This window comes from Petaurus breviceps, unplaced genomic scaffold, assembly GCF_028583685.1.
Source record: "Petaurus breviceps papuanus isolate PSGF00001 unplaced genomic scaffold, PetGlider_PUasm1.0 90903, whole genome shotgun sequence".
Lineage (NCBI taxonomy): Eukaryota > Metazoa > Chordata > Mammalia > Diprotodontia > Petauridae > Petaurus > Petaurus breviceps.
The window spans coordinates 8,407,394-8,420,419 of record NW_027187376.1 but is presented as its reverse complement, the minus strand read 5'-3'; the positions used below and the strand labels follow the sequence as shown (position 1 = coordinate 8,420,419).

The window sequence follows — 13,026 nt, the reverse complement described above, 5'->3', positions numbered from 1 at the left end:
TTCCCTGGTGGTATAATCCAGCATGTGTATAAAGTGATGCTTAAATCCAGGCCTTCCTGACTCTACTTCTCTTTAGCCTGTTTTCCATGCTTCCTTTCACAATATCAATATTATCCACAAAAATTATACCCAATTCAAGCACTGTGTTCCTAAAAACAGATTATTTTGTTTTGGCTTAAAATAGCACTTGGAGGAATATAGAAAGCCATTTTTGTTATCTATAACAGGTACCATTATATTTTTTCCCCAACACTGCAGCCAAGTTTATTAATGATCTACAGAAATAAACTGGGGAGTAGATTTCTATCAGATCTAGGAATATTCCCTCTATTTTCTAATTCAACCAGAAATATAATACTAAAGGTACCTCCCACTTCACTAGACAACCTACCTCTTTTTTTCCACACACAAACATTTAAACACTGCAGGAAAGCACCAGATAGCAGGCAAAAATCCTGTCTGCCATGTCTGTGTTAATGTCAACTTCTCAACACATTAATCCCTCTCACAGACATAAATACAGGAGGGATAAGAAATAAATTTTAAAATATTTCCACCTGTTTTTAATACTTAAAACAGAATAAAAAAGACCCCTTGGAGTCTGTCAGTTCCCAAATCCACCAGTAGCTTAGAGAAAATGACTCTTTTCATGACTCAATTGCAGCCTCATCTAAAATTCAGCAGCACTCTAAGACTTCAAGTTGCCATTCCCACTCCTGTTTCCATGGGAATAGACTTCGGATCAGCCAAAAAAAAAAAAAATGGGGTTAGGAGCTTTCAAATAATCATTCAAAATAGTGATGAGGTTTTCAGAGCTTTTAGGTGATTATTTTGTAGCCTCTTAACCCCCTTTTGCCTTCGTGTTTCCATGGAAATATGACAAAAATGGCTGCCCTGGGCAGCCAGCAGAGTTATTAACATTCTTCTGGATTTCAGCAGTAACTGCAGACTAGGCTGTACAAGGCTGCATCTCTATCTCTCACAGTCTGCACCATTTCTACTCATGGGTAAAGTTTTTGGTGGTTGTTTTTCTTTCTTCAAAATTTGACATTGGTTTCATAAATGCTTGTTTCTGATTAACTTAAAATAGGCTACTTGTCTGTTCCTTGGAAAATGTCTCAGCTTTATATTTTGACATATTTTCCAGGCACAGAACCAAAAATTTTTGAATGGTTCAAAAGGGAATATTCTCAGGCACCACCCTGACTGTGCTAATAGGTCTTTAGTTGATACTTAGGGATCTAAAAGTAAGAGAAGCCTATTTAAGGTCATGAAGAGGTTGACCTTACTCAACACTTCTCTCCTGTAGGACTAACAAGGCTGTTATTCAATAGAAGAGGACCTTTTTACCTCTAGGTTCTAACTTGGGAATTTAGCCAAAGAGAGTACATCCTCAAATATAGGCTGTCTGACTTAGGTCAACTTCTAAATCCAATACAGCACATCTTAACTACTAGTCCTACTTAGTAATAAAACATTTTACAAAAGAAGCCGTGAACACAACAAAACAGAAAGGATACTGCACCAATGCCAACATAATCCTTCTCCTCCTCATTGCAAACATATATTTCAATGGTGAACTGATATGACTATTTTAAAGTGATATGCTTATGATTTCTGGAGTGTTCAATAAAAATGACCAACATACCTTTCCTCTTACATTTATAGCACTTTTATGGAGTACTTTTTCCTAAAGGAATTAAAACTGAATAATTAGTAAGACCTAGGAAACTAGACAGGAGAGTCAAAAATAGAAGAATTCATTTCAGAAAATAATGGATTTCATGTCTGACCAATTTCCAAATGCTCAGGTTAAATCTATCTAGTCGAATTGAAAGAATAGATATAAATTAAACTGTTTCCTACTCTAATCTGGGGTAGTCCCGGGGAATTTTTGAAACCTAAGATTCGACCTGTTCCTGAAGACAAAGTTTGCAAACTGCAGAAGAAGGTTTATTATTTTGTTTAAGGTTGTTGTTCGTTTTATTTTAACTTTATCAAACAGCCCTGTTATTACTGGAAAGAAATCAAAGAGACAAAGTGTACTTACATCCATGAACTCAACATTTGCTTTTGGACCAGTTGTCTCATTGAGAATCTTTATAGCCACAGGTATCTTTACTGTCTCTCCTTCAGGTACCCAAATCCCCTGTTGAGGAAAATAAAATAAAATAAACAAATAGATAGATAGATAAATAAATGTATGCATGAATGAATAAATGAGTGAATGAGTGAAATAAGCACTTTCAAAACTGATGAATATAAAACACATGTAGAATATGTTTTACCAGGTAAATTAATTCTTATCATCAAAAAATAATATCTTTAAAGAATGACTGCAAAAGAAAAAATATCAAAACAACCCATAATTTTAGAGTCAACATGGGAAGGGTAAGGGAGGGTAGGGATACTGAATCAGGAATTAGGAGATATCAATTCTAGCCCTTCCTTTACCACTTAGAGAGCCAGGTTACTTGGACAAGTCATTACATCGCTGTATCTAGGATTTTTCATATGTTAACAAAGGGAGTTGGATTGAATGGTTTATAAAATCCTTTCCAGCTGATAATATGATTATGCTGCAACTCAAAAGACAAACTAATAGAAAACATTGTCACTTTACATGCAGATTGACTTAAGACTCAATTTTCAAGCAAAGTAATGTCTATTAGCCACCATAGGATACCTCATTTGTTTTTCTGAATAGTATATATGCAAAACACTTGGAGCTCCTTGGAAGAAATATGATATATTAATATAATTTATTAATATTAGTTTTTAGATTTCTCTCTGAAGCAAAAAAGATAGAATAATAAAATAAAATCTGACTGAATTTCTTTTACATCGGCCAAGAATGTAGATGATGGAGCTACAGCACAATGGGACAAAGATTAAACCAAATAAGTTTTTCTATCCATTATGCACTGAAATGTTGAAAAGAGAGAGGACTTTCAGCTTTTAAATAACAATCCTAGAATATGTTTATAAGTTTTACAAAAGAAAAAAGTTCAGCAAAATTGTGATTGGGAGTATTTGAGTATTTTTTAAATTAACTAGACACAACAAGTCCTGCTTGTTTTTGTTTTGCTTTGTTTTTTTTTTAAACTGAAGTAAAATCCTTTAAAAACGGACTGATTCAGTTAAAATGGTTGGGCATAAACCCAATGGGTTGTGTATATTTGGAGAATGAGATAAAAGTTTTGTTATTATTGTTGTTTAGGCATTTCAGTCATATCTGACTCTTCATAATTCCATTTTGTTGTTGTTTTGGTTGTTTTTTGGCAATGATACTAGAGTCATTTGTCATTTCCTTTTCTTATTCATTTTACAAATGAGGAACTGAGTCCAATAGGCCTAAATGATTTCCCAGGTTCACACAGATATTAAATGTCTCAGGCTGGATTTACACTCAGGAAGATGAGTCTTTCTGATTTCAAGTGCACTGCTGTATATCCACTGTGCCATCTAGCTCTTTCTTTTTTTACACATTAATTAGATCTATCCCCTGTACAGATCACATAATGGCAATGATTGAAAGAAAAAATGAGGCAAATATCCAACATTAGAAAATATTAGTTCAAAATGACAGTAACTTTTCTACAGATATACTCATAACCAGTATCTTTTCATTGACTGGTAGCTTTTATATAGTAGTAGGTGCTCAATAAATGTCTTGCATTGAATTGAATTTATAATATCTTCTTTGATATCTTATGAACATTAAATACCATTAACTTCCCATTTTTCCATCTGCTGTGGTAGCTATATCTTCTGCCTCCTCCTGGAAAAGTGGAAAAGCATTTGATCCAAAGTCTGGAAGTCTGAGATAAAATCTTTCCCATAATGTTTATTACCTGTGTGACCTTGGGCAAGTCACAATATTCCTTAACTTCAGATTTCCTCACATGTAAAAATATGGACAATGAATTTCATGGGTTTGAGGTCCATGAATTCTTCAATTAAGTTGAACAAAATGTGAACTACAAGACATCGTGTTAGGAGATAAGGACATAAAGATTCAAAACAAAATCACACACTTCTGGTCCTCAGGGAGTTCACATCCTATTAGGGGAAAGGAGATAACCGGTACATAGGTAAGTACATAATATAATATAAGATCAGTATGGATGGAAACAAAGGAGAGAACTGAGAAAAACATTTGCTTTCAGGAGACTGAGGAGGGGAATATTAAAAATGGTTATTGAATATAAGGGAACTAGGATCAAGGAATTCTTCCTATGTATGTTTGTACTTTGAAAACAAAAAGAGAAGGATCCTGGAGGGAGGGAATATATTCTAGGCATGGGAAATAGGATGTACTCATGCATTAAGTCCAGCAATAGCAAATCAACTTAAGTCATGTATGGCTGGAACATGGAGTATAAAATGAAGAGTAATGAGAAATAAAGCTGGAAAGGTAGGTTGAAGTCAGTTACTTAACACGATTTTCATGGAATTAATTAAGTCAAGAAGGGTAGACTTACATGTGGTCATGAAGCACATAAAAATGGTATTTGGCTCCAGAAATAAAGCTCAGACTTGACATTAAATTACACTGATTTCTGGACTAACCTAAGTTCAACAAGTCTCTTTTCTTTCCTAAACATTATTGGTCATGACTTTAAAAGAAAAATAAGTGAAAGTTCTGGTCCAACACTTCTTGTCTAACATATATTTTCCCATGAGCACTGAAACTGCTGTAACAGAAAGCCAAGAAGTGACATAAATGTGAGAGTACTTTAACAAAAGTGAATCTATGGTTGTGACTTAGGGAGCTACTTTAATTGTCAAATTCTCCCTAGGGGAGAACTAAAAAGGGGAGCCTAGTGTCAGTAGCCAATAAATCTACTAAAGGCCCTGCCACACCAAATAAAAGAATCTATTAAACTAAAAAAGACCAGGAGGCTTTATTTTCCCACTGTTGCTATACAGGGTGGAGAAATGTCTAAGAACTATTCTATGAAGTAATTTTAAAAGTCAGTATGTAGTGGGAATCTCAATGGACTCACAGTTAGAAAACCTGGTTTAGTGTCCTGGATCAGACACCTATTAAGTGGATGACCTTTCTTTGGGCCTCAATTTCCTCAGTTGTAAAAAGAGTAGATGAGACAAGACCTCTAAAGTACCTTACAATTCTAAGACTGTAAGTTCTGTGAAAATGGAACTGTTTTAAAACAACTGTAATAACATTTTAATGGATCCAATGCAATGGGAAAAAAAAAAAAGAGTAAAACTCAGAGACATTATTTTCCATAATCTTGGCAAATAAAAACTCTTACTTGTTGACACATTATGCCACTCCTGAAGAGACTTTTTGTTTTACTTTGGAATGTTGTGACAATAGGCACTTGATCAATTGGGGTTTACTTGCATTTATTTTTGGTGAAAAATACTTTTTTGTCTATTTGTGACAGAGCCTGTGCTTTAGATGACATAGGAGCTTAGTCTTAGAGGTAGGAAACTGAGAGGTTATCTAGTCCAACTTTCTCATTTTATAGATATAACTGAAACCCAAGAACTTAAATTTTTGGTTTGTGGCCACATGGGCAGTTTGCAGAAGATGTGGAATTTGAACTCTCGATCTGTAACTATATCACTCTTTCCACTCAAGTCTTCATCACTGCTACTTGGCCTCCTTTTCTAGATCATCATCTATGTCATTCCCTCTAACCATGTGTATCCACCAAGGTTCATTCCTGGGCCCTCTTCTTGAAGATGCCTATATCTACTCAACCAGTACTAACCTCTTGTACTTTCCATTATCACATTACCAACTGCCTATCACACATCTCCAAAAGGTATTCCAAAGATATCTTAAAATTAACATCTCCAAAAATGAGTTCTTGACTTTCTCTTCTCCCCTTTTAATTTTTCTATTAATAACAGGGGTGCCACCATCAACTCAGCCACAACAGCTTGCACCCTAGATATGAACTTTGATGCTTCATTCTCTCAACATTCTATTCTCTTCCTCCATCCATTGTGTTACCAAGTCCTACTCATTCCACCTAGGTAATATCTCTTATATAAGCTCTCTTCTCTCCTCTGACACGGTGACTTCACTGGTGAAGTCCTTATGTCCTCGTCTAGACAATTACAATAGCCTGTTGTCAAGTCTTCATGTTTCAAGTCTTTCCCAACTCCAAGTTCTCCATTCGGCAGTCAAAATGAATTTACTTTAAAAGTCAGGTCTGATCATTTCATTTGCTCTCTCTCCTACTTCACTCTCTGCATTTAATAAACTTTAGTGACTCCCTATCCCTAACTTCTATAAGAGACCATTCAAAATCTTATTTAATGTGAGTGCCTTCCATATCTTGATTATATTGGATTTATCCATGTATACTGCATATAATATTTGTACATATTTGTTTGCATGTGTTTCTCCCATCAGATTGTGAACTCCATCAGAACAGAGACTGTATATATAGCCCAGTATCTGGCACACAGAAAACATTTATTAAAATTTTGGTGATTGACTGAGCAATTAATATTTCCAGGGAGGCGAGGTCAACTTCTCAACTGGGAAAAGGGACTTAAAAGAGGAAACTTTGGAGGTGATTTAGGGAATGCTCTTTCTAATTCATTTCTTGTCACACATAAGGAAACAATTGTCATAGGTCCATATCCAGGGAGAATGAGAGAAGGGAAGCTTACTGCAAGGTCATTTCAGGGATACAGCCTAAAGAAGGTCTTGTTAGGGGTGCCATAGATAGACAGAGTAACTGCATCAAACCTTGAATTTTTACATTATGCACCATATTAGGGGAAGAGATTCTAAAAGACTTATCCTCTAAAGAACCTTGACAAAGTCAGGCCCAGTGAAGAACTCAAGAGTTTGATTCATGAGCCAACTTAGACAAAATTGAATAAAGCTTAAACAACAACAATGACAAAAAGTATCAGGGGACAAGAATAAAAGATAAATTGCAGAAAGAAGGCAAAACCAGGATTAATGAAGGCCTTATTTTCCTATATATTTACACGTAATCTTTGGATTACCTGTGAAAAAAATTAAAGCAACTTTTGTTCTTTGTTATTTACTAAAACTCCTATATTGATCCATTTTGGTGCTTAAGAATTATAAAGCAGGCTTGAATACTACTGCCAGGAAGGAGAACAAGAAAAGACAGAAAGCTCTGCCTTTTCTTCCATATGCAAAGCTGTGTGTCAAAGAACTAAGTCCAAGAGAGGAGGTGTTGGCAGTGAAAAATCAGTAGTAAAGGGATCAACAAGCCAAGTCTTATCTTGTGTCTTGTCTATGGGGAGAAAAATAAGGGGAGGTGGAGTATAGAATGTCTATGGTATCACAACATCACTTAAATAAACAAATTATGGTCCTTGATAACAAATGTAAAGAAGACCATAATTAATGAATTCCCTAACTGCTAATTATTCTTCCCTGCTGTGTACATAAGTTAATATCCAGTTTACAACCATTATATATCCATGTTTTTCTATAAAACCTAACTTCATGATTGTAACTTAGAGCCTATAAATAACATACTAGCAATTGGGCAATGAGATCCATCCAAGACAGGGTTATTTTTGAAACAAGAAGGCATAGTCATACATTCAAATTCTGACATATGTCCATGTCACCATTCTTTCCAGTCACATCTATTTCCTAATTTGCATTAAGTTTTGCAAACCATGTCAAGTTTCAATATATTTTAAAGAGTCAGCATGGCTGAGGTGATAAGCAACAGACTAGAAACTCAAGTGCTACTGGTTCTAAATTCCAGCTTTCTACTAACTTGCTCTGTGGCTCTCTAAGGCTCTGTCTAGTGAAGTAGAGAATTGAAGCAATTATCCAGATAATTCAAGTGGAAAAGGATCCTGTTACTGATGGGCAAGTTTTTTTTTTTTTTTTGTGGGGGGAGGCAAATTATCGAGATTGACAGTCTCAGTGAAATTCACTGCTTCATTTTTCAACTCCCCATAGTATTTTTCCTATATAGCGCCATTCTCTAAGCCTCAGCTTCTTTGTCAAAAAGAAATGGCTTACTTCATAGAAGGTATAGAAAACATAATGATTTAAGACACTATGATCATAAGATCATATATGTATGTATATGTATATATAACATGATAGTTGAATTTAATCTATATAATAATTATGTTATAGTTATATGCTATCTATATACATATATACAAGAAAAGATGGACAGTTAAACCCAAGATCCAAGTTAATATAGTCTGATCTCCATCATAGAGGCAGAAGTGTTTAGAATAGCTGATGAGCACCTGACATCAAAATAATTCTGCCAATCCCTATCTTTTACCTTTTATATCGTAAGTATGATGGGTGGTTATGATCTGCTTATTCTAGGTTGTTTCATTTATATTATTCAGGGCTCCATCTCTTTTTTTTTCTTTCCTGAACATAAAATTCTAAGTCTTAAATAGCTAGGGTCACTCCACATCAACCTATAGAGGTCTGAAGAGTGCTGGTTGCCTGGAAATATTACATGTGCTGTTTATCTCTTAGAATCAGAAGCAATAATGAGATATGGGGGACAGAGAAATGGTCATAGGCTATGCATCCTCAATATAATTTCTCTACTAGATCAGTTTATATATTATCAATAAAACATTGTAGTTAGATCAGTTTAATGGGATTCTAAATCTTTTTTTCTTTAAAGTCCAGGGCTATGTTGGCAGAAAGTTCAACAGGAAATATTAAGGATAAATGGTTTCCATTTTGACTGGCATTTGAGATGCTTTAGTTTTAGAACTGAAAGAATTTACTTGATATATTATTATCATATATACTAGTAAAGCTAGTATATATGTAACCTTTTAAAAATATAAAATTAGATGCTGCATCCCTAGGGTTTTTATTGTGTAATACTGAAATAAATGGGAAAACCATTCTCTGAGCATATAGGTACTTTAGGAAACATATTAAGTGATTTGGATCTCTTCAACTAATATTAGAAATATCCTTGACATTAAAGAATTCTTATATTTTGGCTCTGCAACTAAATAATTCATTACTTTCTTGTCACATTTTAGAGGGAAAAATAGGTGTGTATTCCAAATATGGTATCTTGAAAGAAAATGAGTTTAAAGAGTTACAATATTAAAATGTTGGCTCTTTGAGGTTTGGAACCATTTCATCTTTATAGTCCCATTCACTTAGTACATTACCTGGTACACAGATATTTACAAATTTTTGTCAGTTGGTTCTAAAACACAGAAAGCATAAGTGACATCTCTTTTAATAAAGATATTCTAAAAAATGCAAGCTTCTGTATAACTTCAAGAATCCCATAAGCCTTAGACAGATATCAGGTCAAGTACATGAGTGCCATACAGTGCTCAGAAGGTGTTTATTCAATATTTCTTAGAAAGGTAGGTTTTGGTGGCTTCTAAACTAAGGATGCCAAGGCCCCGTGGATGAGGGTGGAATTATGAAAGGAAGGAAAAGGACAGATCACTACTGCCAGTGGCGGAATGGGAAGAAGGGGGTAGAAACCAACAGGAAACTCCTACTTCACACTTCACTATTTTGGGGGGGAGGAGGGGTTTACCTCAGGCTGCCAATTTTTTTAGAGGGGAAGTTGGCATTAAGTGAGTTGCCCAAGGCCACATGGCTAGTTTTGTGTTAAGTGTCTGAGGCCAAATTTGAACTCAGGTCCTACTGACTCCAAGGCTGGTGCTCTATTCACTGTGCCACCTAGCCACCCCACATCCTGCCATTTTTAAAGTTTTACTGATATATTTTGTTTTCTCATTACAACAAAATTTCTTTCAAATCTTCAGTTATTAACTCATTCAAATTTCTCAAATTCAACATCTATTTCTTTTTTAACAATTTTTGACTCATTATTTTAACTGCTTCAGGATCTCATCCAGAGGAAATTATTCATACCCATTCAAATAAAATGATTCTCTAGCTCAGTCTTAGACAGTTGCCTGGGGGTTCTGAGCAGTTATGTGAGCTCCCAGGGATAGGTAGCCTGTATTTGTCAGTGTTACTTTAATCTTTATATTATATAAAACAAAGAGATGAGTGTATGTTTATCCATTAGTTTCAGTTTCCTTTGAACATAATAATACTGACCTTAATAAAAAAGGTCTTGTAATAACTATTTTTAGCTTTGAAAAGCACTTTTTTGTGTTATGTTATTTGATTCTCATAACAAACTTTAGATGCTAATATTATTCCCATTTTATAGATGGGGAAAACTGCAACTGAGAGGTTAACTCACCAAGGATCATACAGATAGCATCAGGGACAAAATTTGATGCCTCCAATAGGATTGAGTTAATTACAATACTGTTACATATTCAAGAGGCGAGCAAAATTCCAGAGCCACTGTTTCCCTCAATATTTCATTCTTAAAAATTCTTTGACTTACCTTATACACAGTTCCAAATGCTCCAGACCCAAGTACCTTCACTCTTTTGAGCTCAGTCTCTTTTAGGATACGAAGTTGGGCCTGGTTGGGTGCTGTGCCACTTGGGGTTAAGGGTTCTACCAACTGCAAAACAATGACAATTAAAATGATCAGTTTTGTTATCAAATAATTCCAATAACTATATGTATTTATGTATGTGTGTTTGTTCGTGTGTGTGTATTTGTATATTCTACTTTGCTGCTGTTATTCGGGTGTTTTCATTCATGTCTGACACTTCATGACCCCATTTAAAGTTTTATTGGCAACGATACTGGAGTGGTTTGCTATTTTCTTCTTTAGTTCATAGTACAGATGAGAAAACTCAGACAAACAGGTTTAAGTGACTTGTCTAGGGTCACACAGCTAGTAAATGTTTGAAGCCAGATATAGAAAAGACTTTCCTATCTGACCCTCACAGCAATCCCATGAGGTAGTCAAGGACTATGACTCCCATTTTACAAAAAAGAAACTCTTTTTCAGAAAGGAAGAATGACTTGTTCTAGATCATGTAATTATCAAATGCCTAAACTTGGATGAGTCCTCAGGTCAGTTTCTGAACTCCCAGGTCAGAGTTCATTCTGCTGTAATTGGTTGGTTGCTTGGTTATTATCCTTCATGCTGAAAAAGGACCAAAATGGCACCACTATATCAAGGTCAAGGTTCAGTGTCTCCAACTGTGGCTACTCAGACAAACATAAGCTTGGAAGGTTCTCCCACAAGTTGGGCACAAATAGTCCATATGAACATTGAGAGTAAAGATGTCTCTAAATTTTCATGTCTCACATTTCATTCTATTACAGCACTGTGTATGGATCATATTTTTGCTAACAAAATATATCTGTGTGACCTTGACCATACTATATCAGGTGTGTGTATATGTGTGTGTATACATATACATATGTATATATATATATATATATAGTCATGCCAGTGATGTTCTCTAATTTAAATAACATGAACTCTTTTAGGAATCAAGGAATGAATTAAGAAATACATGTGAATACTAGGTATCAAAGATTAATAATTCCAAATAATCATTAACTTTATCCCTATCTTGAATTGAACTATGTACTATTTTGCTCCAGTGGTGGCTTATGGGGCCCCAACCAATCAAATTGTGCTTGTTTTTCCTTAAAAAAGTACTGTTTTTGAGGTTTCATTAGGTCACGGCAGTAAGGCTAGGATCACTGATGGTGCTTCTTGGTTCAACATGGGTACAAACCTGTCTTTCCTGAGTAGCAAAAAAAAAAAAAAAAAGTAACACTAGAATCTAGAGTTCTTTACATAGTCTTCAGCTGGCACCAAGACCAAGGGCAGCTCAGGAAAGCTTTACTCGGTTAAATCAAAGCTATATTCAATCAACTTTTTTCTATGAATATCCTCTATGGCTAAGGAGATTGTTTGTTAACTATTAAGTGGACTACGAGCATCTCATTTCATTCAGATCTCAGATCTGGGCCTACTAGACTATAGTGGTAAAATTTTTTCTATTACAGGTACCTATGATAAAAAACAAAACCTACCTTCAATCAATTTATAATCTAACTAAAGAATAAAGATAAACATGACTAGAGAATATAGACAAATAAAAGCTAGCACAGTAAAACTCTTAAAGGTGATTTTTGAGATCAAAAACTGTAATTTTACTCATTTAAATTATACAGAAAGTGGAGAAATACACAAGAATGAGGTAACCACAAAGTATAGAATGAAGTTTTAGTTGTAGAAAGTTTCTTGGGACAGGGTATTATGCAGCTCAATCACAAGAGTGCTGAAATCGGGTAGAATTAACCAATTACTAATTATTGAGTGTGGAAACTGATACGTAGAAAATCAGCAAACTACAACATAGGGATGGATCTATGATTTTCTTGATTGTCTAGACTTTTTAAAAAAGTGGCAAAAATATTCATAATGATAAAATTTAATAGTGTGTAATGGATGCATTTTTTTTCATCTGGGGACCTGGTTTTAAGCATATACCGACATACCACCACTTAAGTCTACAAGAGAGTGAAGGCTAAGGTGTATGCAGAGAGAAGGACATTCTAGTCATAAGAAAAATCATCAACAAAATCACAGAGTAGGGAAAAATTTAAGTGGGAGTAATGATCAGTATGTTTGAAAGCTGTGAAAAACTAAGTACTCAGAAAATAATTTGGGCAGATGGGGTTAGTGGAGAGAACTGACTGTTAGGATGGAATTAGAATGAGGGAGCATGTGTATCAGCAAAAGAAATCACCTGGGAAATATTTCTTGTGTGAAACAGAGATAAGGTGATACATGAATTTAATGGGTTTTATAAGATACACAATCTCAGAGTTAGAAGAATTGATATTACAACATACCCAGGAGATGGGTCATTCAGCCTTTTCATGAAGATTTATAAAGTAAAGAGAAGAGTAAATGAGATAGCCTAGGTGATTGTAATTTGGAAGGAAACTTTTTAGGAAATTTATGCATATATCAATTCTAAATTTACTTCTCTGTAACTTCTATCCTTTGTTCCTTGTTATACCCTACGGGAATAAACAGTATATAATAAATCCTTTGAATCCTGCCTCTGTTACTTCCTAGTTCTGTGACTAAAGTCATTTAAATTCTCTAGGCCCCATTTTCC

General features: G+C 34.8%; 1 protein-coding gene across 1 annotated transcript in view; it reads right to left on the bottom strand.

Annotated features, from left to right (window-relative positions):
* Positions 1 to 13,026, bottom strand: part of ERBB4 (erb-b2 receptor tyrosine kinase 4) — a 1,413,192-nt gene that overhangs the window by 269,408 nt on the left and 1,130,758 nt on the right. The window contains exons 18-19 of the mRNA XM_069075217.1: positions 10,368 to 10,490; positions 2,051 to 2,149 (exon numbers count right to left, since the gene is read on the bottom strand). Coding sequence (XP_068931318.1) covers positions 2,051 to 2,149; positions 10,368 to 10,490 — 222 coding nt within the window. The remainder of the gene's footprint in view (positions 1 to 2,050; positions 2,150 to 10,367; positions 10,491 to 13,026) is intronic.